Source organism: Dicentrarchus labrax, unplaced genomic scaffold (genome assembly GCF_905237075.1).
Source record: "Dicentrarchus labrax unplaced genomic scaffold, dlabrax2021, whole genome shotgun sequence".
NCBI lineage: Eukaryota > Metazoa > Chordata > Actinopteri > Moronidae > Dicentrarchus > Dicentrarchus labrax.
Genome location: NW_026136730.1, coordinates 340,001 through 367,500, shown reverse-complemented (window position 1 = coordinate 367,500; position 27,500 = coordinate 340,001). Strand labels below are relative to the sequence as shown.

Below are 27,500 nucleotides of genomic sequence, written 5' to 3'. Positions count from 1 at the left end.
TAGGTATAAAAAAAGTGAACAGATCTGAATAATAAACATGTTTAACGGCAGGAAAAATGGGAGGAAATACAGTTTGAAAGCAAAAATAGTTTTAGTTTGAACAATTCTTTTCATTTAGCTTCAGTTTACCAGGTTTTTATTGGCTTATGCTGCTTTAAATGACTCTAACCAAGGGTTTAACCTGAGCCAGTCAACAATGATAGCAATTATACAGGCTTAGCAGTATGTGCTAATAATAATGATAACATAAAATTAATATATAATATACATACATTTTGTAGTAATATGTATTCGATTGGCCGATCAGAGTTGGTAGGAATGCTTCTGGAACATCTTTAGAGTAATGGCTGTGTATTAGAGCTGCAATGATCAGTCAATTAATCAATAAGTCTATTAAAATTAAGTCAATCTGCAACTATTTTGATCATTTTAAAGTAAAAATAAACATTTGCTGGTTCCAGCTTCTCAAATCTAAAGATCTTTTGAGTTCTGGATTATTGATCCAACGAAACAAAAAGACATTGTCCACTTTTATTTGACATTTTATTGACTAAACAATTAATTGATTAGGAAAATAATCGCCAATGCATCTACTGTATTTCCTCGAAAACATTTTTCCCACCGTCAAGTCCACAGTGAGAAACACAACTTCTCACCACTGAGGAGGCGTCAACGTGGGGGAATTTACACAATCTAAGATTCCTACCCCCCCAATAAACAAACCCCAGTGGCATCTGGAGGTCTGTGTGTGGACAGCAGGGACATCGTTGATACAAAGAGCCATTAATTAAAGGATAACACCGGATTTTCTTTTCATATCAGGAAGAAAATTGAAGTCTGATTCCCCCCAAAAAACATGCTGCCTACAATTTGTATTAAAGAAATGATGATTGATCTGCTGAATGAGACTTTTTGCATACAGGAAAATGTAAAGTTGGGGTAAAAATGGGGCTGTAATTGTTAAATAACACCAGTAACCTTCCTTTTAAAACTGTACCTGCAATCTGGTCAGTGTTCACTGGAAGAAAGACTCAAAGCATCCATTCATTAGCCACATGCAGTGCTGCTGAGGAGGACGGGACAGACGGCTCGAGGATGAAAACAGGAGAAGACGACAAAAGTACAATTTTGAAAAAAACAACACGATTCACAATGAAAATGCTTGTCATAATAAATAACCCTAGTTCTGTTACTGCATAGCTCGGTGAAAGCAATACTTCAGAAAATAAATAACTTAAATACGCGGCCGACATACAGAACTGCATCAGTATGTGTTCTAGCCCTTTTCACAGTTGGCTCATGGGAAATAAAAAAATAAAATTAAAAAAAAGAAATATAAATATGTAGAGAGGACCAGGTGAGAAACGAGGAGCTGGTAATCGAGCAGGGCGTGCTGGGCTCCAGGATCAAGGCGTTGAGCTGCTTGGATGTGAAAGCTATTACAGTACATATGACAGAAGAAATATTGAACCGGCTAAAAGAAGTGACGTGACTGAAGAACTCCAGGTGACTCTTCAATGTCTGAAATTAACACAGCTGACTGCAAGAGGCCGGTAAAAGTTCAGCTTTGGTTCACATACTGGCAAAAAAATTAAATAAATAAAATCATCCTAAAACACTGGCTGGTCATTGGTTGAGCCTCGGTTACGCTGAGCTCAGGCGGTTGGATTCAAACACACACAACCTGGTTTTTGTACGTGAGGAAGATGAAATGTGAAGAGCAAACTACAGAGTAAACAACGGGCCTCACGCAAGAAGCACTCGTACAAAAAGATCCGTCCTGTATGAGAGATTTAAAGAGAAAAAGAAGATCACCGGTGGTCCCGACTGTTAGAGAGTCTCCCCACAACACACTCGTTTAACCGGAGCTATAATTTACCGGTAAGGCTCAGTATCGACACATTTAAACAGGTTTATTCCTCCTTTTTTTTAAATGAAGCAGGGCTCATGATGAAGTGTCTTTATGGGATACTCCACACTGTTCTCACCACATCTTTTCATGCTGTGGTCTCAGGTGAACTGACGACACTTTATTACAGTTCAAATCAAGTAGAATTATTATTTCATAGCAAATTCTTCTCACCTATTAAAGCCTAAGACTGATCGCTGTGCGTGTTTATTGAGCACCAGAACAAATGGCTGTATGTATGAAGATATGACCAAGTCTGTTTCACTCCACATCAGGTGTGAACAGCTACACTGACTGAGAAGGAAGCATCGGATAAACCTGCTTTAAAAAGTGTCATACTCAGAGTTTAACCTACCGACAGCCGGGTTTCAAACAAAATACACACCTAGGTTTGCATAGGTGCACAACACACATTATTTCCAGCATATTTGGTCAGTTTAATCAAGCTCCAGCTGTTTCCATGATTGGAAAACTCGTCTCTAAATGTACAGATATTCCAGGACGTGTGTGTGAAACCTGATCCACGAACGGATCAGAACCAGCAGCCTTCTAACGATCGATCACCTCGTCTCAAACAGGTGAACGCTCGTTTCTTCTGAAACTAACTACGACAAGTTTGCACAGTTAAGAGCAACAACGTGACAGAAGAAAATAACTTTAGGTTGAGAAGAAAATGTTCTTGCGTGAGGCCCAACGTGTGTTAAACATATAATCCAGCTGCATATGTGAGAGTGGGAACGGTTCAGGTTCAGCCAGGACATTAATTTCAGACACTGTAACATTACAGCATGTTGTAACACTACAGCTGCTTTGTGAAGTTTAGCTGGTAAAACTGTGCATTTACACCCCGAGAGTCGCAACAAGAACCAATAAAGTGCAAAGGGAATGTAGACGAGAGTGAAATAAAGCACTGCCAGTGACTAGACGGATACAGACAACATCCTTTGACCTTTGAGTCCCTGTCACATCGCTGAATGAAGGATGAGCCCTCGTGTACCATGTAGTGTTATGTTTTCCTCTCAACCTTGGACTCAGCTCTCTCACACACACACACACACACACACACACTCTCAGACAGAGGAAGGAGTGGGGGGGGCACAGAAAGACACGGTGATGTTATATGAACATGAGCACAGTTATGGTGGATATCTGGGAGTAAAGAGCAGAATTGGGACTAAAAGCTGGAACGCACTGGAAGCGAGAATCTGTGAGTGTGGCGGGTTGACAGCTGGTTAGCAGCTGGTTAGCAGCATCTGTAACAACATGGTGTCTGTTTGAGGGGTCTCTCTCTACAGTCTGCTTCGTATACTTGGATACAGGCTATAAAATGAGCTACACTACAGTATATAGTGTTCATATTTTGTTTATATACCTAATTGTATGCTTTAAACTGGCTGTTATATATCTTATAGGGCTTTTTTTCTCTTTGTTTAAAATAGCCGCAGTCGTTCACTAATTGATTAACGATATACAGGATGCTTGTTTGCCTTTAAATAGGTCAACAGACGCTATGAAAGCAAAGAAACCTAATTCAGATACGTTTGTGATCCAGGTTTCGTTTGAGAGTGAAATCCGATAAATACAGGTCAGGACTGTAAATGTAAATGAGTCTGAAGCTTCCAGTGCGTTTCTGCAATAAGCCTGACTGGACAGCCTAAATACAGTAGGTGAGTAGTAGAATAGGAAACTGACCACAGTCCAAACATAAACCAGCAGAACTTGTTTTTTTTTCTCCCCACAAAAAAAATTTCTTAATTTTTCTGAGAAAGCTAATTCTGAAAGTGTTCAAGCTGACTGTTAACATGTGACGTCTCGCCACGCTTCCATTGGCTTCATTGAGAACAGCAAAATCTATGGCCCGGCCATCTTTTCCTCACCTTAGGTAAGTGCTGGTCTCTAGATTAAAAGCCTGCGCATCAGTAGAGTCTCCCACCTGTAAACACCTGATCTCCCAGTGGGAGACTTCAGTCCTTGAACAGTGCATTCCCATTTCTATAAAAAGGAGGCTTGTTGTGGAGCAGACCTCAGCTGCAGCGTCTGACGTGCTCTAGCACATACTCTGGGAAGTGCAGACTGCACACCTGCAGACCGTCCAGTTTGCAAGGCATCCTGGGATACTCGTCCTCCTTCCACTTGTTTTCATCGGGGTCGAAGGTGAGGATGGAGTCACTGTAGTGGCCGTTGTAACACAGGCCGCCCAGCACCATGATCTGCCTGTCCAACACCGCCACCCCGTGGCCGCTGCGCCCAATGGGCATGGAGGCGAGGATGGTCCACTCGTCGGTGTCCGGGTCGTACACCTCGGTGGACGGGCAGCCCTGCGACTCAAAGGAAGCCCGCAGGATCACGCACACGCCGCCGAACACGTACAGCTTCCCGTTGTGAGAGATCATCTTGTGGAAGCAACGGGCGTAGTTCATTTTGGATTTGTTCTCCCAGCAGCTGGCGTGGGTGCCGGGCAGCAGCGGGCCTCGACCGGCGCGTGTCCTGTGTGCGTCTGACCCGCCCGAGCTGCCGCCACCTCCTCCTCCTCCTCCCCCCCGCCTCCCGCTTCCCGCCCCGGATCGAACACGCACACCTGTTTGGAAGTGGAGGAGGAGGTGATGCCGCCGGTGATGTACAGTTTACCGTTGAGGACCGTTCCCTCGTGGCCGTACTTGTTGACAGGATACGGGTCCACGAACTCCCAGCGGTCCTCCGTGATGTCATAGCGCTCCGTGGAATAGAAGGTCTCGTCTCGCGTGCGGCCCGCTACGGCGTAAATGAACTTGCCGATGACGCCCACGGCGAACTCTGACCTGCAAACAACAAACGCCATGAGTTAATAATCCAGTCACATAAAGTTGTCACGGTACGACGAACACCGAGAGCTTCAGGCTCCTCTAACCTCGGCACGGACATGTCGGCCATGCGTAGCCAGGAGTTCTGTCGAGGGTCGTAGCGGTAGACTTTGGAGGAGGCGTGAAACTCTCCGTCGGGCCCCAGCTCCTCGCCACCCAACAGGAAGGCAAAGTTGTTGACGATTGCCAGGCAGTCGGGTCGCAGCGGCACCTGAGGTCCCTCCAGCTCCCACCACACCTGAGGGATTAAAAGACGGGTTACTGAACCGGAGACAGACACAGACGTCCTGAAGTTTCTGGACAAAACCAAAAACAATACTTTCTTCATTAACATGTTTCCCTACAAAATATCCTTTGACAACATTTGATTTAAATCAGAAACACTCAGAAAAAAAAGTTATTTATTCACTCCCTAAAACACTCTGAGCTCTAACAGCAAGAGTAGAAAGGTAACTTCCAGCAACAGCAGAATCCCAACATTATTTCTATTTTACTGCTAAATTTACTACAAACTGTTAAACACACCTTTATGTGCCTCCAGTAAAACCCAGGAGCCTCGTCTTAACACACAGCACTGTGAGCCACCTCACCCCGAAAAGGCACAAACAAATAAATCAAACAAGCTAAAAAAAACGGCTACTTGGATGGGAGGAAATTCTGGTCCACAGTAATGACATAAAAACATCTGTACTGTCCTTCAGCAATGGCTGTTATAACTGCAGGTACATCGGCTTTGTGCGTGCCCTCTTCTAAAAAGGTCAGAGTGACTGAAAGTCTACTGGATTTCACAGAGAGAGAGTTATAAAGAACAAACATCACGTGTGCTGTCGTAGGCAGAAAAGCGAGCAGAGACCTTTGGCCGCTGCAGCAGGAGGATCTTGCTGTTGACCATACTGTGACCGATCATTCCCCTGAAGACGGCGGTCTGCGGGCGGACGGAGCGGATGCGGTTGGAGCGCGTCTCCACCAGAGGCTGCTGGTTGACATCGTGGAAGTAGCTGAGCGCCTGATCGACCTCCTGCCTCAGCTGCCGGGAGTAACGGTAAAACTCTGACGTCTTCACCTGTGAGGAGGAAGAGGAGGACGGAAGACGGATTCCATCAGTAAACTCTGACTCTCACCCTCAGCTGCCTGAAGAGGAAGCAGAAACTCACCTTCTCAAAGATGTTGGCAGGAGTCATGAGGCAGAAGCGGATGGACTGGACGATGGTGTCGGTGTGCCTCCAGCGCCGCCGGTCGTGTCGCAGCCACGCCTGGACAGCTTCATACAGCTCGATTTCTGGGAAGCGACTCAGAGCGTCGCTGTTCAGGTACGCCTGGAGGAAGAAAGACATTTAGAAACCCGTATCATTGGTTGACCTGTGAATGTGTAATGGTTTGTCTGCCAGAGACATTTGTTAGCTCTAAAATGTCACAATTTATCTGACTAATTAGTGAAAGCGTTCCAGAAAGTGTTTGTATTTACAGTTCTAACTCGCAACCTGCTGCGTTACGCGTACAAACGACAACCGAACCTGCAGTCTCTCGAGGCTGAGGTAGGACAGGAAGTCGGGTCGGCTCATGAGGGGAACAAAGTTGTCAAGTAGGAAGTTGTCGAGTTGCTCCTGGACGCCCTCCACGCCCACGCTGAAGTCCTCCAGGAGGCGCATGACCTCCGCGCAGTTCTCCAGACAGATCTTGGCCAGCAGGAAGGAGCAGCAGAACTCCACCGCCTCCGTGAGCTGGACGTACATGGCCGCCTGCCGGGAGACAGGAAGGGAGGAGAGGGGGGAGGAAACGGAGGAGGTGTGTTTGAGAGTGTGTGATGAAAATGAAGAGGATAATCAGTCCCGGCCAAAATGGAAATACCTGAAGGATCTCTTGGACAGTGGGCATGCTGAGCTCCAGGGAGCCGTAGTACATGAATCGGAGAATGTGGCCGAACCCCGCGGCTGTCAGCCCCTTCATGTGGATCTTGTCCTGGTCCCTCTCCCTCATGTCTGCTGTGAACATGACCCGGAAGTAGTCGCTCTGGGTGGCCAGAAGCGCCTTGTGGGCCTGCAGGAGGACGGAGACATAAAACGACAGAGTTTCTGTCACCCAGCCCTGATCCAGGACCCCGTACCTTACGTGTGTGTGTGTGTGTGTGTGTGTGTGTATTCGGGTCCGTTTGTGTACCTGGAAGTGGTGCTCCTCTATCAACAGTGTGACATCCAGCAGCAGGCGCTCCTCGTAAAGCGCCCGGAAGCCCGACGACACACTCCCATCGTGCACCTGGGACAGGTACACCTCCACATCTGCCCCCGACATAACACACCTGGAGGCATGAAGGAGAGGTGCAGGAGCAGGTGGGAGAGACGGAGACAGGGTAATGTAAAAAAGAAAGTCAGAGTGTCAGAACAGGTCACAACAGTGAACTTGGCTGCAGCTGTTTGGTGCCAACACAAAGCAGGGATGGAGTAGAATTAACAAGTATTTTAAAAATGAATTCAGCAGCCACAACACTGCGAGCCTCTCCGAGGAAAAGACTGTGTGTGTGCGTGCTGCTGAAAACAGTAAGTGGGGACTGGAAGGGCATTCAATAGGACGTTCAGCATTAAAAAGCTCAGCACTTCAGCTGCTGCATCCTAACGAGCCGTTACTCTTTCTGTGCTGACACACCGGGGAAATACCCTGCGCCAATGCAACACACAATAAAAGAGAGGAGATCCTTTAAAAATGCATTCCCACGTGTCAGTTCATCCAGTTTCTACAGCATGAAAACACACAGTCTTACACACACACACACACACACACACACACACACACACACACACATCACAAAGAGAAACACAGAAAACATTTTCAAAAAGTATTTTTACCGACTTTCTGCACAGAAGATAAAGTAGTAAACACAAAACACACAGTCGCTCATTAAGAATGCAAATGAAAACAAACACACACACACACACACACACACACACACACACACACACACACACACACACACACACACACACACACACACACACACACACACACACACTCAGCACACTCACCTCTGATTGGCCACGGGCATGTCAGAGGGGGTTGTCCGAGCCAATCAGAGGACAGTGCCCCTTGTGTCCAGTAGATGCTAACAATGTCCCTTTTTCTGAGCGTCAATCACCTGGACGACAAAGTCAACACAACCGCCACATTAAAAGCACGAACGTCTGCACGTTAAATAACTTTTTCATCGCGGCACAAAAGTATGTGGACGCCTGGACATTACACCCTTGTGTGACAGTTCACGTGAACAAGGGTCCACATAGTTTTGGCCGTGATGTTGTATTTCAACACAGGGAAAAAGAAAAGTCTCTTCACTTCTTAAATATTTGAGTATAAACAAAACAAAAAGTGGAGCAAAAATAGTGTTAAATGCAGGAAAATGAAGTCCTCGTGAAGTTTATTACAGCTTCTACATCAATATCAGTGCTAACGACATTGTACTTAACTAGTTAATTGATCACATCAGCTAAAAGAAGTCGAGGAAAGTCGAGCAGTCAGACAATCTGAGACGTTGGAAACAAACCTCCAGGTTAAACATCCGTCACAGTTTACAGACTTCCTGATTCAACTTTGACCCACTGCGCTTACCGTACACACAGTTTTTCCTGTACAATGAGGGATTATCGTCAGTTTCTCCTCCAGATGAAGTTGGTTCTGATAATCTGGATAAACTGTTGGTCTGTTTACAATCTGAGCGATCGTCTGACTGCACGTGTCGGACTCTCTGTTATTAGTTTGGTTGGAACGACGATTAATGAGACTAAACTGGAATTATTATAAAGGGATTTAAAGACTAAATGTAGGAAGGAAACACTTTTCTGGACTAATCTAAGAGCGGGACAGGAAAGTGTGTCTTTACTATACTGTAATAAAACAATACCCATCTGTTAATAACAATGAATCTCCTTTACTTTAACTAGAAACAAGAGCAATGTGATACCTTGGTGACCTTCATCCTACGTATATAACATTAGTCAAAGAGCTGTTAAAGCTGCAGCAGGTCACTTTTCTTTTGTCCTATTCGCTGAAACGTTTCATTATATATCCTGACAGAAGTACACGAGACAGATAACGGACGGGTAAGATGGAAGCTGAGACAGAAAAGAGAGGTTGGAGTGAATCGTACCTTTTGGAGCCCGGGCGAACGATCACAGGCTTCGACGGCTGAGCGCTAAGGGGCCGCTCGCATTTCCTGTGTTTATGTTTCCCTGGTTCTAACAGAGGAGAGGAGAAAAGACGAGAGTGACATTGAACGTTACACGACACATTCAGGGGGTTGAAGGTTATGAGTGAGCAGCTGTGATACAGACACTGAGGCAGAGAATCGTTTTTTAAAGGTTCAAGGAAATGACGGGTTTTCCTTGTTCGTTAGTAGAGGTGTAATTAATATTTAATTAATACTTAATTAATCAATTAGTCTATGAAATGTCTCAGCAGTTCTCTTGAGATATAAAAAGCAACTCCTCACATTCAAAAACCAAATTTTCTGGCATTTTTTGTTGATAAAAGACTGAAACTATAAAGTTGTTGTCAAATAATATACATATTCTACTGACCTTAACTAATTAATTAATTGATTAATTGTCTCAGCGTTAGTTATTTTACCTGATCAACCGTTCAATCCAAAAGTTTCAAGTTACACCGACACGATCAAACAGACAAAAGTAATTAACCTGCTCAATATAAAATATAAGTAGCATAAAGAAGAGAATAAACTTTATTTATTGCTCTAATGTTGTGATAAGATTTACTATCAGAGTTCACAGTTTCCTCTCAGGAAGTCTCAGCCTCTGACTGACCTGAGCTCGACTCTCGGTGGAAAAGGAAAAACAACAACAGGTTGTGTGTGTGTGTGTGTGTGTGTGTGTGTGTGTGCGCTGCAGCCGAGCTCACCTGACAACAAGCGCTTTACTACCCCCCCCAGCAGCTCACACACACACAAACATTAGCAGAAGGGTTAAACTTACTAACCACCACAAAAACAACTAAAGGAAACAGAACATGTGCTCGATGTTCGACATCTGAGGCTGAGACACTTCCTCCTACAGTGTAAAACATCCCATAATATAAAGGAACATTTATTTTAAGAGCTCTAGGAGAAGGATCATTATTCTTCTTTAAATTAATATTAGTACTTTGCTTATTACTCCCTGGCAACAGTAATTATTTACACTACTAGTAGTACTACAAAAGTGATCTTAGTGGGATTCAAACTGTGGGAAATAATATTAATATTGTTAATATTATTAATATAGGCAGCTAATAAAGGATGTATTAACTTTAGTGCTATAATATTAACCCTGTCTATAGTCTATATATCCTCTAAACTACACTGCAGTTATATGTACACTATAAAAACTATTTGTTTTATATCTTGTATTTAATTTAATGTGTGTTTTCTGTATGTGGAGCTTTTCCTCCCTCAGTGTGGGATCAATAGAGAGAGAGAGAGACAGAGAGAGAGAGAGAGACAGAGAGACAGACAGAGAGACAGAGACAGACAGAGAGACAGAGAGACAGAGAGACAGACAGACAGAGAGAGACACAGAGAGACAGACAGAGAGACAGAGACAGACAGAGAGAGAGAGAGACAGAGAGAGACAGACAGAGAGAGAGAGAGAGAGAGAGACAGACACAGAGAGAGAGAGAGAGACAGAGAGAGAGACAGACACAGAGAGAGAGAGACAGAGAGAGAGACATAGAGAGAGAGAGAGAGAGACAGAGAGAGAGAGACAGAGACAGAGAGAGAGACATAGAGACAGAGAGAGAGAGACATAGAGAGAGAGAGAGAGAGAGACAGAGACAGAGAGAGACATAGAGAGAGAGAGACATAGAGAGAGAGAGACATAGAGAGAGAGACATAGAGAGAGAGAGACATAGAGAGAGAGAGAGAGAGACAGAGAGAGAGAGAGACAGAGAGAGAGACAGACATAGAGAGAGAGTGCTAACAATGTAGCTCCTGTAAGTAAATACAGCGGGTGGTTAGCTCCGCAGCTAGCTCCGCGGCTAACACCGCAGCTAGCTACCAGGCTAACCCCGAAAACTGTCACGATTCTCGGCAGCGGTGCCAGCAGCTCCCGGGGCTGAGGACCAGACACAGCTTTAGCTTAGCGGCTAACATCCCTCCGTCTCACCTCGGCGGCGCGAATCCCCACAACCCCTCTTCGACCAGGCAGCTCTGGCTCCTTCGGACATGAAGTTGCGGGTTCGATGCCGGACTCAAGAAAGCGTACGGCAGCGGTGCACTGCCATGTTATCGTCCATCTGCCAGACGAAGAGAAGCCCCCCCCCCCCCGCCGGACACTGCTCTAAATTAAACGGGTAACAAACCACAGCGGTCCACAGGCTTCGCGGACGCCATCTTCTGCACCGGCGTCATTTCCCTTTTGGGGCGGAACTGAAGGGCGTAGCGCGCCGCAGCGAAGATCGTCTGTGTGAGGGATGTGTCACTACCGGAAACTACCGGAAACTACCGATCACTATCGGAAACTATCGGAAACTAACGGTCACTAACGGTCACTAACGGTCACTGGCAACCGTGGTGGGACAAAACGGTGTCCTCAAAAAGCTTTTTATCATAATTACAGTTTTATATAGATAAATATTGATTAAACAGCTCAATATAATTATTAATTAATTAATTCAAATTATTGATTAGGCATCTCAAAATATTGATTAAACATGTAAAAATAATGGAAAACTTTCTCAGAATATCTCAAAATAATAAAAAAAAATGTTCTCAAATTATTTATTAAGCATCTCAAAATACTGATTCAATTATTGATTAAGCGTCTCAGATTTTTGATTAAACATATACAAATAATGACAAACTTTCTCAAAATAATTAGAAACTTTATCAAATGATCTCAAAATAATGACAAATTTTCTCAAAATATTGATTAAATATCTCAAAATAATTAGAAACTTTATCAAAATATTGATTAAATATCTCAAAATAATAAGACATTTTCTCAAAATATTGATTAAACATTTCAATATAATTAGAAACGTTATCAAATTATTGATAAGGTATCTCAAAATATTCAAATCAAATCAAATCCAGTTTATTTGTATAGCCCTTTACAATAGCCGAAAGGTACCCAAAGCGCTTTACAACAAAGCCATGAAACAATACATAACACATATATAACATACAAATACAATTAAAAGTGCTGTAGTGCTGCAGCACTGCAGGGTATTAAAAGCCTTCCAGAAATGCACAGAAAGGAGCAGATAAAAAGAGTACACCTAAGAGACAGTACTGTCCTATTCAGAATTAAATGCTAATCTAAAAAAGTGGGTCTTAAGCTTCGATTTAAAAAGGCCGAGATCAGTAGTGGTGTGAATGTCAGGGGGCAGTCTGTTCCACAGTCTAGGAGCAGCGACGGCAAAAGAACGATCGCCCCACTGTTTAAGTCTGGACCTAGGGACCTCTAACAGAAGCTGACCCGAAGAGCGCAAGGCTCTGCCACAATTGCGAAAAGTTAAAATCTCTGACAAGTAAGAGGGGGCCAAGCCATTAATGGTGTTAAAAACAAACAACAAAAGTTTAAAATCAATTCTAAAACGGACTGGAAGCCAGTGGAGTGATGACAGCACAGGAGTAATATGTTCACGTCTGGACGTGCTAGTTAAAAATCGGGCAGCAGCGTTCTGCACAAGTTGGAGACGAGAAATTGAGGACTGACTGAGGCCGACGTAAAGGGCATTACAGTAGTCCAGTCTTGAGCTGATAAAAGCATGGATTGCCTTCTCAAGATCCTGCCGACTGAGAAAAGACTTCACTTTGGCCAAAAGACGGAGCTGAAAAAAGCTCGTACTGACAACAGAGCTAATCTGTTTGTCAAATTTGAGCCCAGTATCAAATGTTACCCCAAGATTTTTGACATGTGATTTAAAAAGAGGGGCCAGAGTGCCAGAATTTGTGGTGAGAGCATTCGACTTAGCTGGTGAACCAAACAAAATGCATTCAGTTTTGCTGTCATTTAAGTGCAAAAAGTTCTGTGACAGCCACTGTTTTATATCTGTGATGCAGTCCAGCAGTTTAGTAAGTGCAGTGTTTTCGTTTGGTCTCATGGGCAAATATATCTGCAAATCATCGGCATAAAAGTGAAAAGACAGGTTGTGTTTTTTTATAATTGATCCCAGAGGTAGCATATACAATGAAAACAGAATAGGGCCGAGAATAGATCCCTGTGGCACCCCACAGGGCAGCGATGCATTTGAGGAGCAGTGGTCACCAATTGAGACAGAGAAACTCCTGTTTGCCAGGTATGACCTAAACCACTGGAGAGTGGATTGATTAAACATATAAAATAATGGAAAACTTTCTCAGAATATCTCAAAATAATGACAAATTTTATCAAATTATCTCAAAATATTGATTAAACATCTCAAAATAATTAGAAACTTTATTAAAATATCTCAAAATGACGAATTTTATCAAAACATTGATGAAGAATCTCAAATTATTGATTAAGCATCTCAGATTATTGATTAAACATGTACACATAGTGAGAAACCTTCTCGAAATAATGACTTTGTGATACTCAGTCATAATGATTATAAATAATTTTGAGATACTAAATCATTATTTTTATACGCTTAGTCAATATTTTGAGAAAGTCTCTCATTATAATGACTTATTGAAACCAAATCAGAATCAGAAACACTTTATTGATTTGTTACGTCACAGTTGCTCAAGATGCTCGCAAGACATTAAAGAAAATAAATAATAATAACATAGAACGTTAAAATGATGTATTATATTAAAATACATAAAAATAAAGAATAAGTCTGAAATATGTCCATTATAACACAATATGTGACTATAAATATATAGAAGACAGAATGATGTGTTTGCTAGAGTATATAACAGAAGTGTAATGAACAGTAATGAGAACTAATAATGTTAATGTTCAATTAGTAACAGAATAAAATAATTATTGATCACTTAAAATCAATAATGTGGTGGAAAGTACATTAACTGACGTTACTTGTGCTTTACTGTCTGCTACTAATCGATATTTCTACTCCACTACACTACTAATACTCGTAGTTACTTTACAGATCCCGTTTTCCAGCGTACACATTACAGAACTACAAAACACTTAAAAGGACTACATAACCCCCCGATGATGGCGTCACCAAACCCCGACGGACCTGACACATGGATAATAATATGTGTTTCCTTTATGGAGGAGGAGAAAGTGAATTATAAACCTGCTCTCGGTTCGGTAATAAAGAGTTATTAACTTAATATAAACAGCAGCAGCTTGTGGTCGTTGTATTAAAACAGTTTAACGCTGAGAAATAAATTGCATCAGCCGTTGAGGAAGGACCCCGATGAATCACGCGAGTTAACAAACCACGTCTTTTAGTCAACTGTGTCAGCGATTAATAAACATTTAACCGACGTGTCGTTTTAAACGTGCGATCTTTTCTACCAACGCCACAAAAAGCAAAGCAGCATTTTTTTAATTTAATTGCTGACTGCTTGAAAAGAGAAAACCAACCGCTTTAATCGGTGGAGCAGGCATTCGCCTCAGCCACCTCCCTTCGTTCCTTTCTCATTCAAGATGGCGGGGGACGAATCTGGTACAACGCTCGGTCAGCCTCACCTGGCGAGACAAGACCTCAGTTCTCTGGTAGGTGGCCTTTTAACGGACTCCACAGCTTCGTGGTTTCATGTCGGAGGTCGTCGGAAGCTCTTGTTGCCAAAACGGTTCCTCAAACGGCGGGAAAGAGTCTGAACGTCAACGGTCGCCGGTGCTGCGCCGCCGCTACCCGGCACATGACGGCAGGCCCGGCGGGGCGGACGAGACACCCGCTCCACGAAGATTACACTCTTATTTTACAGGAATTACACTAATGTTTGGGTGTTTTATGTGTTTTTAACGGCGCCGAATTACTCGTCAGCTTTGTTGTATCCCAGTAATGTATCTTAAAGCCCCGTTTCATTTGAATGTTAGCATCTTTTGGTAATTTGAGTTAAAATGTATAAAAATGTAAATGCGGTTCGTAGCGGGGGTGAGAAATCAGAATAATCCCATGTTTTACTGTCTTTTATCTGTTTTATAAAAACAATCGATACCGTTTTAATGAAAATGTGTAGATATTGGGTGAAGGTGCTGCTAACGATGTTCATAAGGACCTTTTTGTGTTTCAATCAGTAGACAAAGTAAATGATAGTAGACAAAAGACAATGCTTTATATTATCAGTTTACAAACTAAAGAAAGGTTTCATCATTATTTAAAAAGAGAGTGCACTTTATGTGAAATGTGAAGCTTAAATCTGGTAGCACTGAGCAGTGTTGGGCAGTAATTAATACCCCAGTAACTAGTAATGCAACTATAAGTCATAATATTACATTTACCCTGACCCTAAAATATAATTAGTTGCATTACTTTTTGTTGGCGCCCTCATACTAAATCCATTATTGTAATAAACTAGCTTGAAAGATGGAAACTCTTACATTCAGCAGCTGGAAATATTCACATTACTTTGATTTTAACCAACAAAACTGGATTTTAAGTCTGAATTTTGGGGTGAAGAGGCACAATTATCAGTTTCATGACTAGTATCTAAAAAGTAATATAACTAGTAGTGCAACTAATTACTGCTGGCAGGGAGTTTTATTACTGTGATACTGAAAGAAGCAGCAATAGTCAGAATCTTTGTCCTGTATGTGTATATTTTAATTAATAAGTCAACTAACGCTGGTGTTACATGAACCCATAAATCTCTGTTATATGTTTGCACCGTCAGAATGAGGCAGTGTTTGTGTGTCTGTACTATGGTGGTGTCCTTTTTGTTTCTATTCACATCCAGGATTAAAGGGGGGGAGGGGGGGCACCGCGCTGCTCCACAGTGAAAGCCTGTGTTGTTCTCAGTGTGTGTGTGTGTGTGTGTGGTGAGTCTCTAATGTGAGTTGTTCTCTCTCCACAGGATGTGTCCACCTTGACGCCTCTCTCTCCGGAGATCATCAGCAGACAGGCCACCATCAATATCGGTACGGGACTCTTTGCACACGTCGATCTCGCAGCGTGTTGGACGCGACAAATGAGGACTTGTTTGACTTCTGTCTGCTTCTCTTCTAGGCACCATCGGTCATGTGGCCCACGGAAAGTCCACAGTAGTGAAGGCCATCTCTGGTGTTCACACCGTCAGGTTCAAGAACGAGCTGGAGAGAAACATCACCATCAAGCTAGGATATGCCAACGCTAAGGTAAGTGGCTCCGGGGATAGGTTTTTATTTCCCTTTTATGAGCTGGAATACATTAAAAGTAACTGGATACTTTGATGTTTTTGCCTCTTTTTAAAGGTCTATAAGCTGGATGACCCCAGCTGTCCCAGGCCAGAGTGCTACAGGTCGTGTGGCAGCAGCACTCCTGATGAGTTTCCCTCAGACATCGCCGGCACCAAGGGCAACTTCAAACTGGTCAGGTAAGACTGAAGAGAGAGAGAGGGAGAGAGAGGGTGGGTGGTCCTGTCCCAAACACACAGGTTAAGGTGCTTTTGTTAAAGAAATGACTGTTTGTTCTGTTTCTCTCAGACACGTGTCATTTGTCGACTGTCCCGGTCACGACATTTTGATGGCAACCATGTTGAACGGAGCCGCCGTCATGGATGCAGCCCTCCTGCTTATCGGTGAGTCTCCTGATTCCTTTACTCCCCACCAGCAGGACAAACTCTGGTTCTTTACATTTGTGTGTCGTTTACTCCCCGGCGTCAATCCTGACCGTTTGTTCTCGCCTCTGTCTGCCAGCGGGGAACGAGTCGTGTCCTCAGCCCCAGACGTCCGAGCACCTGGCTGCCATAGAGATCATGAAGCTGAAGCACATCCTCATCCTGCAGAACAAGATCGACCTGGTGAAGGAGAGCCAGGCCAAAGAGCAGTACGAGCAGATTCTCGCCTTCGTACAGGGTGAGACGTGAAACTACTCTACACCTCTTTTATCTCAACACAAACAATCCTCTACACCAAACACTTTCCACGGTATTGACCGGACGTCGTGTGTCACGTTTCTCCCGCAGGCACAGTGGCCGAGGGCGCTCCCATCATTCCTATCTCGGCACAGCTGAAGTACAACATCGAGGTGGTTTGTGAGTACATCGTCAAAAAGATCCCAGTGCCCATCAGAGACTTCATCTCCGAGCCCAGACTCATCGGTAAGAACCACACACACACTCACTAACCTGTGTGTTTTCTGTCAGCAGAGTTTAATTGTACTAAATTAAACTCTGTGAACACCTTCTGTGTTTCAGTCATCAGATCTTTTGACGTGAACAAGCCCGGCTGTGAAGTCGATGACTTGAAAGGAGGTGTGGCAGGAGGAAGTATCCTGAAGGGTGTGCTCAAGGTGAGAGTTTGTCTTTTTACTTCTACAGACAAAACACATTCACAACTGCTCAAACTCAGTTCCTCTCATTTAGAAAGTGCACGTGGCTTCTGGGTCAAAGTTGAAATCAGAAGTTGGGGGAAATTATTGATTTATATAATAAATTGTGTGATTTTTGATTATTTTTGGCTGTTGAAGGTGTAAATAGCAGCTTTTCTAGAGGCCTTCCACCAAGCCTGGTTAGGTTATGTGTCTGCTGTACTCATTTATCTCGAGTGGGAATGAATCCCGACGGTCTCATGTGTGACTCGTATAGTAAAGAAACCTTACAGAGTCCGGAGCTAGTGATCGACAGCTTGGCTCAGCGAGCTGTAGCTGACAATAAGCCTGCTTTAAAGGGCCAGTGTAACATTTAGGAGGCTCTATTAGGAGGAATGGAATATAATATCAGACTGAGCTGTTATCTACAGAGAGAGAGCAGGTCCTCTTCTACAACAGAAAGTAACTTGTATATAAATCTGGTACAAATAATCTCTGGTCTTTGCTTTAGATTAAGGTTTATGTACCTGCTGCCTGATGTAATCATTTAATAAAGAGGTCACCTGTTTGTGTTTTACACAGAATTAGTGCAGATACATGCACGTGTATCTATGTGACCAACTGATATTGACTAAATGATTATAAACTTATAAACACAGCCTTTATGGTCGCTCTAACCTGTCCTCCTCCTCTTCCTCCTCTCTGTGCGACCTCCAGGTGGGTCAAGAGATCGAGGTGCGGCCAGGTATCGTGTCCAAAGACCAGGAGGGAAAGCTCATGTGCAAACCCATCTTCTCCAAGATCGTGTCTCTGTTTGCCGAGCACAACGACCTGCAGTACGCCGCGCCCGGAGGCCTTATCGGTACGCACACACTCCCACAGGAACACGATGGAACCAGGTTTCCTTTGTGCTGTCAGTCCGTTTAAAGGTTGACATGTGGCACCAACAATAGTACGCTCTGTTTGTGTGCAGGTGTGGGCACTAAGATCGACCCGACGCTGTGCCGGGCGGATCGTATGGTCGGTCAGGTGCTGGGCGCCGTCGGAGCGCTGCCAGAGATCTTTACTGAGTTGGAGATCTCCTACTTCCTGCTGAGGAGGCTGCTGGGAGTCCGCACAGAGGGAGACAAGAAGGCTGCCAAGGTGAGACATTGTGGGGAATGTAGTCCAAGGAAAACTGGATCCTGGAAATATCTTAAACTCACCTTACGTCTCCGGGATGTTCACACAGTCCTCTCGTATTCACAGTGAGACTCATCGTGAACTGTTTCTTTGTTTGGGATCAACAGTGTCGTGACGGCTTCCTTTTTCTCTCTTCGTGTCCCCGCAGGTCCAGAAGCTGTCCAAGAACGAGGTGCTGATGGTGAACATCGGCTCGTTGTCGACAGGCGGACGCGTCAGCGCCGTCAAGGCCGATCTGGCCAAGATCGTCCTCACCAACCCGGTGTGCACAGAGGTCGGGGAGAAGATCGCTCTGAGTCGACGTGTGGAGAAACATTGGCGGTAAGAATCCACTAAAGAGTAAAAACTGAACTTTAGAGAGACTTTTAAACGGCAATTATTTACCTTTTTTTTAGATTTTAATATTCTTACGTGAAAGTTTTCAGGGAAATCATGTTTATTTTAGTGCACTTTATTGTTGGCAGATTGCTGCTAATTCAATCAGCTGCCAGCACAACCCCAACTGTACAACTGTACAAGTATCATGATGTCAGTTAGATCAATTAAGTCCTATTAAGCTCCTTTCTAGCTCTGATGTCCTCTGGCTGCTCTGCTTCAGTTTCCAGTGATCTTTATTTTTAGTTTCATGGTCGGATAGTTTCACCCGTCCACCAGTAAACTCCAGGAATCCTCCCAGTTGTGGTGGAGAAGCTGCAGAACACCAGAGGGAATAAAGGAAAATGTACTCATTTTGTTTTTCTTCCTCCCTTCAGTCTGATTGGATGGGGACAGATCAGGAGGGGAGTGACCATCACACCCACAGTGGACGACGACTGAGGAGAGAGAGAGAGAGAGAGAGAGAGAGAGAGAGAGGATCCCGTCAGCTGGACATCACAACCATCACACTCTTCTTGGCTTTTTGTTTTTATTTTTTAGTGTTTATTATTTTATAATTTTTTTTTCCCACAAGGAGGAAGGAAGCGACCAGAACAGGACGTCAGTGGTTTAAAGATACTTCCTCCCTCTGCTCTTGTTTTCCTCAGCAGCAGCATGTGAAGGTCAGAGGTCAAGTTTTAGCTTCTCTGACCTGTTTCCACTGCAGACGAAGGGGAGCAGAGGAGGAGGAGGAGAAGGAGGACCTCTAGACTATCATTATGATCCTCCAGAGAAGGATCACACGCAGCAGCAGCTTTCAGACCGGAGCTTCATTCAGTACAGACGTGATCCTGTACTGTCCACAGATTTAACTCAGATCTAATAAAATACATTTGGAAGAAATGTGCTCGTCTTTGTGTCGGCTTTCATTTACGTTACAACGCGTTTTCATGAGTTTGAAGAGTTTTAACTGATGTAAAACAAACAACAATGGTTAGTTGATTCATTTAGAGACAGAAAACAATAAGGAACACATTATTTTGGCTAATAGTTTTATTGTTTTTAAGTAATTCTTGAAGTAAAAAGTATCAAACGTTTACTTGGTTCCAGCTCAATCTGTGGGAAATGGTGAACAGTGATTTGTTATCTTGGGCAAACATGTTCATTTACGTTATTATCTTGATCAAATAATGGGATTACTTTAGAAAATAATCAGTACTCGTGCACCCTGGTTCTTTTTCTACATACATTTTAATGTTATTAATGTTATTTTATGTATTTCTCATGATTTTATTGTGATATGTTACTATGAACCAACTGTAATTAATCCTTCATCCACCACTGAAGTACAAAATATGAAGAATAATAATCACACCTCCTTTTATATTTAATGTTTTTGCCTATTTAAAGATTTTCTGGTGCATTGTTTTAGTTATTAGGTTCATCGTACATTTATTCTGAAAATACGGTGAATAAAATCCTACAAAGCTCCACGTTGGACACGTTTCCTTCAAAATAAAGGTACTAAGAGTAAAGTGAAGAACAATGTTGAGATACTTTAGTATTTTAATTTTATCCTATTTAATACTTTAATGGACTTTTTAATCCGCCACATGTATTTGATAACTTCAGTTCCAGATTCTGATGAATAATAATAATAAATTAAAGCTGCAAGCAGCATTGAGCGGGACCTCGTACACTCCATGCAACTCGGGGTGCGCTGCCACAACACGAAAATGTCACGTAAATCAGCTCAAAATCGCCACGCAGCGCTTACCACCTGTTGCCGGAAGGTGGCGCTATCACTATGTCTTAATATTGTCATGTAGACAAGTTCAGGGCGGGACTGTTGTAACACATGTGAAGTTTCATTGAGATTGGACCACGTACGCTGAAGTTACGAGGACGTGTTCAGGGCGAGACTGTTACAGAATATATGAAGTTCACTGGAGATTGGACATTGCACACTGAAGTTATGAGTGGCATTTCATGGCGAATCCGCTGAATTTGACAAGTCGTCACTGGCACGGTCATTTCACGTAACGCAGCTCAAAATCGCCACGCAGCGCTTACTTCCTGTTGCCAGTAGGTGGCGCTATCACTATGTCTGAATATTGTCATGTGACGTGTTCAGGGTGGGACTTATCAAACACGTGAAGTTTCATTGAGATTGGATCATGTAGGCTGAAGTTATGAGGACGTGTTCAGGGTGGGACTGTACACTGAAGTTGAGTACTATCTGTTTATGGTGACTGGTCGAAATTCAACGCAACGCCACGGGCACGCCGTTTGACGGAATGTCGTAAATAGCACAACTTTAAATCATGAATGTCTTTAGATTGCGCTGATTAAATCTGAAGTAGATCCGATAAATTCCCTAGGAGGAGTTCGTTCAAATACAACGCGAAAAATCACAGAAAATAAGCAAAAAACTCAAAATGGCTGACTTTGATGCCACGCCACGGACACACCCTTCAACGTACATGCACAAATAGCACAACTTTTAATCAGGACCATTTTTTGACTGTACTCACAAATTTTGAAGCAGATCTGATAAATGCCCTAGGAGGAGTTCGTTCAAATAAAACGCGAAAAGTTCGTCGAAAGTGAAAAAGAAAATCAAAATGGCCGACTTCCTGTGGGGTGTGGGGTATTGGTCCAAGAGGCTTTTTTGTACGTCCCAGCATGTTACACGTGCCTACCGAGTTTCGTACATATCGGTGAAACGTGGCGCCGGGGCTTCTGTTTTTTTATCCTGTAGGGGGCGCTACACAAATGACGAACATGATTTTTGGTATGTGAGCTTCAGGCACTACTCTACACGTGCCCTGTGAATTTCATATTCATAACTATTACGGTATTCGCACAGTGATTTTTCATTCCAAAAGAGTGCCACCTAGTGGCGCATTTTGTTTTTCCTTTTTAAGGGAGCCTCAGGGAGCCAGGGGGAAGCATCATACCAAGTTTCATCTTAATCACATATACCGTTGTAGAGATATAAACTTCTTCATTTTAAAGAGCGCCACCTAGTGGCAATGGCCTGAAATTGTGCACGATGCTTAAGGAAGACATGTGGAACTTTGGACCCAAGTTTGGTGTCAATCGGACATACCAATGTGGAGAAATGGTCCACTTCCTTTTTTGACGAAAAATCTACAGGAAGTTGGAATTTTATAGCGTGCTTATTTTTTTAAATTTCAAAAATGTTCAAATTAGCCTTTTTGCCAGGGCGGTCCCCAGGTAGTAGGTGAAAAATTTCATGCGAATCAAAAAAAGAGTGTAGCAGGAACACTTAAAAGTAGTTTATGGACATTTTGCGCTCTAGAAAAAAAAAATTCTAGGCGGAAGTGGGCGGGGCTTATATGGGGAGATTCAACTCCATTCACCGAACACGTGGATGTAAGTTTTTTGAATGTGCGACAAACTATGCAGAAGTTATTAGCCTAAACGCATTTTTTATGATAGTAGCGCCACCTAGTGGCAGACCCGAAAGCGACGCATGTAATATCCCCATTTTCACCAGGCCTGACCACTTTGCCAAATAAAATTGACTTTTCGTAGATGTTCAGGGGGCAAAAATGCAGTCAATAGGGGCTAAAAATAATAGGTAAGAAGAAGAAGAAACATTGCAAATACAATAGGGACCTCCAGCGGTCGCTTGCGAGGTCCCTAAATATAAGAAAGCACTGAAGAGCTGCAGGCTGATGCCGATGTTTACTGAGGGTGGCGCACTTCCGGGATGATCCACCTGACGAGCACGAGACGTGACGTCACCCAGGTGCGTTAGAGTGAGCAGTTTCAGGTAAAAAGAGGAAGCTGCAGGCGTTAGGTAGTTAGTTAGCTCTGAGTGTGTTTGTTGAGAGTCAGTGGTTGTTTTTATCTCTTTATCTGCAAACAAACGGACCGTGAACGCATCGCGATAAAGAATCAGGTTTTTACTGATTCTTCCATTTGGAGCTCAAACTGTTCACATGGAGTCTGCAGGTAAGATCTTCCTGCTGAATCTGCACACACACACACACACACACACACACACACACACACACACACTGATTTCTTCCTCTAAAGGACAACCAAGTACTCAAGTATAAATCTGAGGTACTTGAACTTCACCTGAGTGCTTTCTGCTTCCACTACTCCTCAGAGGGAAATACTGTACATTGTACTTTTACTTTTTACACACTAAACATATAAAGAGTTGATACAAATACAGCTGGAACCATTAATCGATTGATCAATTAGTCGACTGATAGAAAATGAACTATGTTTATAGTTTTTTTTTATCATAATTTATCCTGTAAAATTAACATTTAAAAATGTTTAAATGAGGATTTTAAGGTATTAGGAGGTATTTTGTTCACAGGAGATGTTGTAATTATTACATACATTATATATTATTATATATTACATATATTGTAATTAAGGGACTTTCATTTAATTTAAAATATAATACACTTAATTACTTATTTAATTAATTAAATTCAACTTCCTTTAAACTTAAATAAGGTTTCTAATACTAATTAGATACATTTTATATTATTATTTGATGCCAACGCTCATTTTAAACACTTTTTAATGATACATTTACTGTTTACTCTCCTCAGTTTTAATTAACTTTGATTCATTTAATTCTGCTGTTTGTTTTTTATCCTCTTTGTCTCTTTATCTCGTCTGTTTCCTTTAATGGAATAACATCTAATATCTCCTCTGTGGATCAATAAAGTCTTACATGTTAGAGAAATACTCTTAATCTTAGACTAACTATTTCTTATTTTAGTGGTTTTACAAGAAGCTGATGTCATTATAAGGAAAAACATTGTCAGCCAGGGGTTATTTATTGGATTATTTAACAATAATTTACCATAAATAAAGCTGTAAACATTGACATTAAAAACCTTTAATTATTAGACTCCAACATTTAAATTATAACATTTAAATGATCAATTAAGCACCATTAAAGGTTAACGGTGACACTGTTTCCTTCCTCTCATTGGTCAGATGGTCAGCGGGGGGGGCGGGACGGCAGCAGTCAGAGGCGCTCCCCCCTCGACGTCATCATGAGCCAGATCCGCAGGAAGCGCACGGCGTCTGACAGGAAGCCGCTGGGACGCCTCCTGTCCTGGACCTCAGACCGGACGGGGATCCCGGAGGACGGAGAGCCGGAGGGCAGAGAGGACAGAGGACAGAGCTCGGGAGGTTGTTTCATTGGAGACGACCCGGTTTAAGTCTCATATCCTAAATCAAACAGATTGTTTTGTAGTTTAAGGAGTTTAAGAGTGTTGCAGAATGTCTCTCTATAATATTATTTACAGAGACTCAACAATTCCCAACAAATTAAGGGAGATAATTTGGTAAATTATTAGTTGTGGTTGTTTATTCGTGTGAAAAGACGACTTAAATTTATCTAAAGTGACATTTTTTCTTTAGCAAATGTTTTATATAAAGTGTCACAGTCATAACAGATTAAAAACATCCACAAAAGACATTAAAAACTTTAATGAATTGATACAAACGTGAGTGCAAGCATTAAAAATATCAATAAATACAAAATCCTAAATATACACAATACCAGAAACAACCCAGTTCAGTCCGGTGAGATTTACTCTAGAGGAACGATAGAGCATCCCATAATCTCAGTGTCCATACTGAGCTATGAGTTTATTACAGAACCACTGAAGGAGAAGAGGAAGATGTTCAGGTTAAGTTGACAGAAGAGGTTGAACGTGTGAAATGCGTGTTTGTGCTTCAGGTGTCGCTGAGTCAGCGGAGAGCGAGCGTGACGTCGGCTGGGGTCGAGTGTGCGTTTTCCTGCAGAGGTTGGGGAAGAGAGCCGACGGCCGCAGCCTCAGCCTGGCTCACTGTGATCTCACTGCCACTGACCTGCTGGAGCTAGGTGCTCACACGTACTCTGATTATTACTCTAATTACTGTAGGTTGATATTTAAATGATCAGAAGCTTCACTTTCTGAGGCAGTGTGTAACATTTAATGTAATATAACATCACCTGAATATAGGAATGATTGTGTTTTTGTTACCTCAGAATGAGTCTAATTTATATTTCAGAGGATTTTCCAACCTGAAAAGAAACATTTTACATTTGGAAGTAAAGTCGAGTACAATTTTAGATTTAAGAAATTTTATTTTGTTTAATTTGAACGGCAAATATATAACAGCTCAAGTAGAGAAGAGACATAAAGTCAGCAGACAGACTAATCACTAATACGTTTTAATAATAACATTACAGTTACCCGCCAAAAAACAATTAGTTACAATATCTGTGATTTAAATATCCAATCACATCCTTTGATTTATTTCTCTAATCATTCTCATTACTTTGATTTTAACAAACTAAACTGGTTTCTGAATTGTAGGGAGAAAGGACACAGTTACCAATTTATAGGGAGCAGAAAGGTAATATAACTAGTAGTGTAACTAGTTACCGTTGGCAGGGAGTAATATGTAAAGTAATAATATTACTTTAATGTCAGTCAGACAGCACTTCCATGTAGTTTGCTAACATGGTTTTCCACCATACGATATGCATCAGCGACGTTGCTCCAGTTTCTCCCTCGGCTGGAGGAGTTGGACGTCTCCTGGAACGAGCTGATTGGCGGGTGTCTGAAGGCGCTGACCTCTCACCTCCAGCACGTGGGCGGGATCCGAGCGCTGAGGCTCTGCAGCTGCAGGTTGAACGCCGATGACGTCACCGCTCTGGGTTGGTCGTTATTCCGGTTTCGATCAGAAAACCTGAAAAGCTACGAGCGGATCTTCGTGTCAGAGGTCGGTGGTATTAAAGGCGTCTGTGTGTTTGTGTAGGTGAAGCTCTCGGCTGCGTGCCTCTCTTAGAGATCCTCGATCTGTCCTGGAACGGTGGCGTCGGGGGCGGCGCTCTGCAAGGCCTGCTGGGTAAACTTCACCCACCGCTGAGGGAGCTCCACCTGGTGGCGTGCCAGCTCACCGCGGCCGATGCTACCGTACTGGGTACCCACTTTAACTTATATACTCTCATAAGGAAGGAACTACATCTCCCATAATGCCACAGGATACATCCCCTCTGTCTGTTGTCCCCTGTGTCCGTCCCTCTCAGGAGGAATGGTGTCTGCTCTCCACAGACTCTGCGTGTTGGACGTCTCCTGTAATCCTCAGCTCGCACAGGAAGTTGATGCCGGCGGTTTCAGAGAGCTGGCGTCCTCGCTCGCTCACGCCGCGTCCCTCGCCGTGCTTCGGTTACAGGCGTGCGGTCTGACGACGGACAGCCTCGACGCTCTCGGTAGGAGATGTTTGTTGGTACAGCTGGTCCTGATGCTGCAGATGTGTTGTTTCCTGTTGATGTTTGAGTTGTGTGTTGATGTGCTGCAGGTGGTTCGCTCCGCTGCCTCCCCGCAGTGCGAGAGTTGGACCTGTCCTGTAACAAAAGTCTGGCTGGAGGTCTGGAACGCCTCGCCCCACACCTGGCTCACCTCACACACCTGGAGAGCCTCGACCTTCACCTCTGCTGTCTCACACACACGGACCTGGAAGCCCTGAGTGAGTCTCTGTTTCATATATGTGTGTGTGTGTGTGTGAAGCCTCAGCAGCAGTCATGTGACTCGTTGTCTCCAGTCCAGGTGCTTCCCTCGCTGACGGCGCTCACGGAGCTCGACGTGTCGTCCAATAAGGAGGCAGGGGGCGCGGTCCACTCGCTGGTCTCCGCCCTCCCTCTGACACAGATGAGGCGTCTGCCGCTCAACAGCTGCAGCCTGAACGAGGAGTCCTTCACTGCTCTCGGTACGCTCATACTGATACTGATACTGCTCGGACTACAACTACCAGCAGCACTAATACCACTGACACTGGAACTACAACTACTATAAGTAGGCTTGTTTATACTGCAGGGGTAGAAGTATTCAGATTGTCCAATGTAAACATACTAAAAATGTATTTAAACTCAAAAGTAAAAGTCCCTGTGATGGTTATATTGTTATACATTATATTAATGGATTATTATTACTGATGAATTCATTCATACTTTAATAGTTGGTAAAGATGGAGCTAATTCTAACCATTACTTTTACCATTAATTACATCGTAAAAAGTGAAATATTTCCTTCTAAAACTGAAGTTACTAACCCTAAAATTGTACTGTTGTTGTTCTTCAGTACTTCTGAAGTAATTATAAACCATTTTACAACCCAAATAAACCATTTTTATTTCATTTTAAATACTAGTGACGCCAAAATAAAAGCAAACTACCAACAAAAGGAAAAGATGAAGCAGATGATTGGCCAAACTTAAGAAAAGGAACGGATTTAATCATTTTCTAATCATTGTTTTGTTGTTTTTTTCAAAGGTATATCTGGTAGATGTGTGAAATGATTCAATCGTTAGATGAATTGTTTGAAACCTGATGACAGAAATGTTGCATTTTCAGTAAACTTGTAATTAGTAATTAATAATAGTAAATGAAGGTTTTCTATTTATATTTTACAGATTTTAACTGTGATTCAAACAAAAATTAGTAAAAATGTGGCTTTTGTGACTGTTGGGTCGAGTAGGTTATGTACCTGAGATGTCCTCACTGATTGTGTGTGTGTGTGTGTGTGTGTGTGTGTGTGTGTCTGTGTGTGTGTGTGTGTCTCTCAGCTCTGGCCGCGCCGTACCTCCGCAGTGTGGATGTTTCCTGGTGTAAGGTGGTCGGCGGCCGCTTGGCGCTGCTCCTGGATGCTTTGCAGCCGTCGGTCGTCCTGGAGCTCCGCCTCAGCAGCTGTGAGCTCACCACAGACGACCTGCGTCACCTAGGTAACACACACACACACACACACACACACACACACACACACACACAC

The 27,500-nt window shown here is 43.1% G+C and overlaps 3 protein-coding genes across 3 annotated transcripts in view; 2 read left to right on the top strand and 1 right to left on the bottom strand.

Annotated features, from left to right (window-relative positions):
• klhl15 (kelch-like family member 15) overlaps nucleotides 1–11,156 on the bottom strand; it is an 11,704-nt gene extending 548 nt beyond the window's left edge. Inside the window, 10 exon segments of the mRNA XM_051393398.1 lie at nucleotides 1–4,448; nucleotides 4,451–4,707; nucleotides 4,797–4,987; nucleotides 5,603–5,812; nucleotides 5,904–6,065; nucleotides 6,264–6,488; nucleotides 6,598–6,786; nucleotides 6,907–7,045; nucleotides 8,885–8,972; nucleotides 10,893–11,156. The exon segment at nucleotides 1–4,448 is cut by the window's left edge and continues 548 nt beyond it. Coding sequence (XP_051249358.1) covers nucleotides 3,934–4,448; nucleotides 4,451–4,707; nucleotides 4,797–4,987; nucleotides 5,603–5,812; nucleotides 5,904–6,065; nucleotides 6,264–6,488; nucleotides 6,598–6,786; nucleotides 6,907–7,045; nucleotides 8,885–8,972; nucleotides 10,893–10,953 — 2,037 coding nt within the window. The 5' untranslated portion in view covers nucleotides 10,954–11,156 and the 3' untranslated portion in view covers nucleotides 1–3,933.
• Nucleotides 11,157–14,238: 3,082 nt separating this feature from the next.
• Nucleotides 14,239–19,578, top strand: eif2s3 (eukaryotic translation initiation factor 2, subunit 3 gamma). The gene is made up of 12 exons (XM_051393418.1): nucleotides 14,239–14,405; nucleotides 15,707–15,770; nucleotides 15,859–15,986; nucleotides 16,083–16,204; nucleotides 16,314–16,408; nucleotides 16,527–16,685; nucleotides 16,796–16,930; nucleotides 17,027–17,121; nucleotides 17,857–18,001; nucleotides 18,113–18,282; nucleotides 18,470–18,642; nucleotides 19,074–19,578. Exons 1-12 carry the CDS (start codon nucleotides 14,337–14,339, stop codon nucleotides 19,135–19,137), a joined length of 1,419 nt encoding a protein of 472 aa, XP_051249378.1. The 5' UTR covers nucleotides 14,239–14,336; the 3' UTR covers nucleotides 19,138–19,578.
• Nucleotides 19,579–22,436: 2,858 nt separating this feature from the next.
• lrrc31 (leucine rich repeat containing 31) overlaps nucleotides 22,437–27,500 on the top strand; it is a 6,090-nt gene continuing 1,026 nt past the window's right edge. Inside the window, exons 1-9 of the mRNA XM_051393414.1 lie at nucleotides 22,437–22,659; nucleotides 23,674–23,871; nucleotides 24,425–24,568; nucleotides 25,223–25,390; nucleotides 25,492–25,656; nucleotides 25,763–25,945; nucleotides 26,035–26,202; nucleotides 26,278–26,442; nucleotides 27,298–27,453. Of these exons, the coding sequence (XP_051249374.1) occupies nucleotides 22,647–22,659; nucleotides 23,674–23,871; nucleotides 24,425–24,568; nucleotides 25,223–25,390; nucleotides 25,492–25,656; nucleotides 25,763–25,945; nucleotides 26,035–26,202; nucleotides 26,278–26,442; nucleotides 27,298–27,453 (1,360 nt within the window). The 5' untranslated portion in view covers nucleotides 22,437–22,646. The remainder of the gene's footprint in view (nucleotides 22,660–23,673; nucleotides 23,872–24,424; nucleotides 24,569–25,222; nucleotides 25,391–25,491; nucleotides 25,657–25,762; nucleotides 25,946–26,034; nucleotides 26,203–26,277; nucleotides 26,443–27,297; nucleotides 27,454–27,500) is intronic.

Bases quoted from the DNA above. Each gene is read 5' to 3' on its own strand.
- eif2s3 (XM_051393418.1), top strand. From the start codon at position 14,337: ATGGCGGGGGACGAATCTGGTACAACGCTCGGTCAGCCTCACCTGGCG. The intron at 15,771-15,858 runs GTACGGGACTCT...CTTCTCTTCTAG, and splicing joins ACAGGCCACCATCAATATCG to GCACCATCGGTCATGTGGCC. The intron at 18,643-19,073 runs GTAAGAATCCAC...TCCTCCCTTCAG, and splicing joins CGTGTGGAGAAACATTGGCG to TCTGATTGGATGGGGACAGA.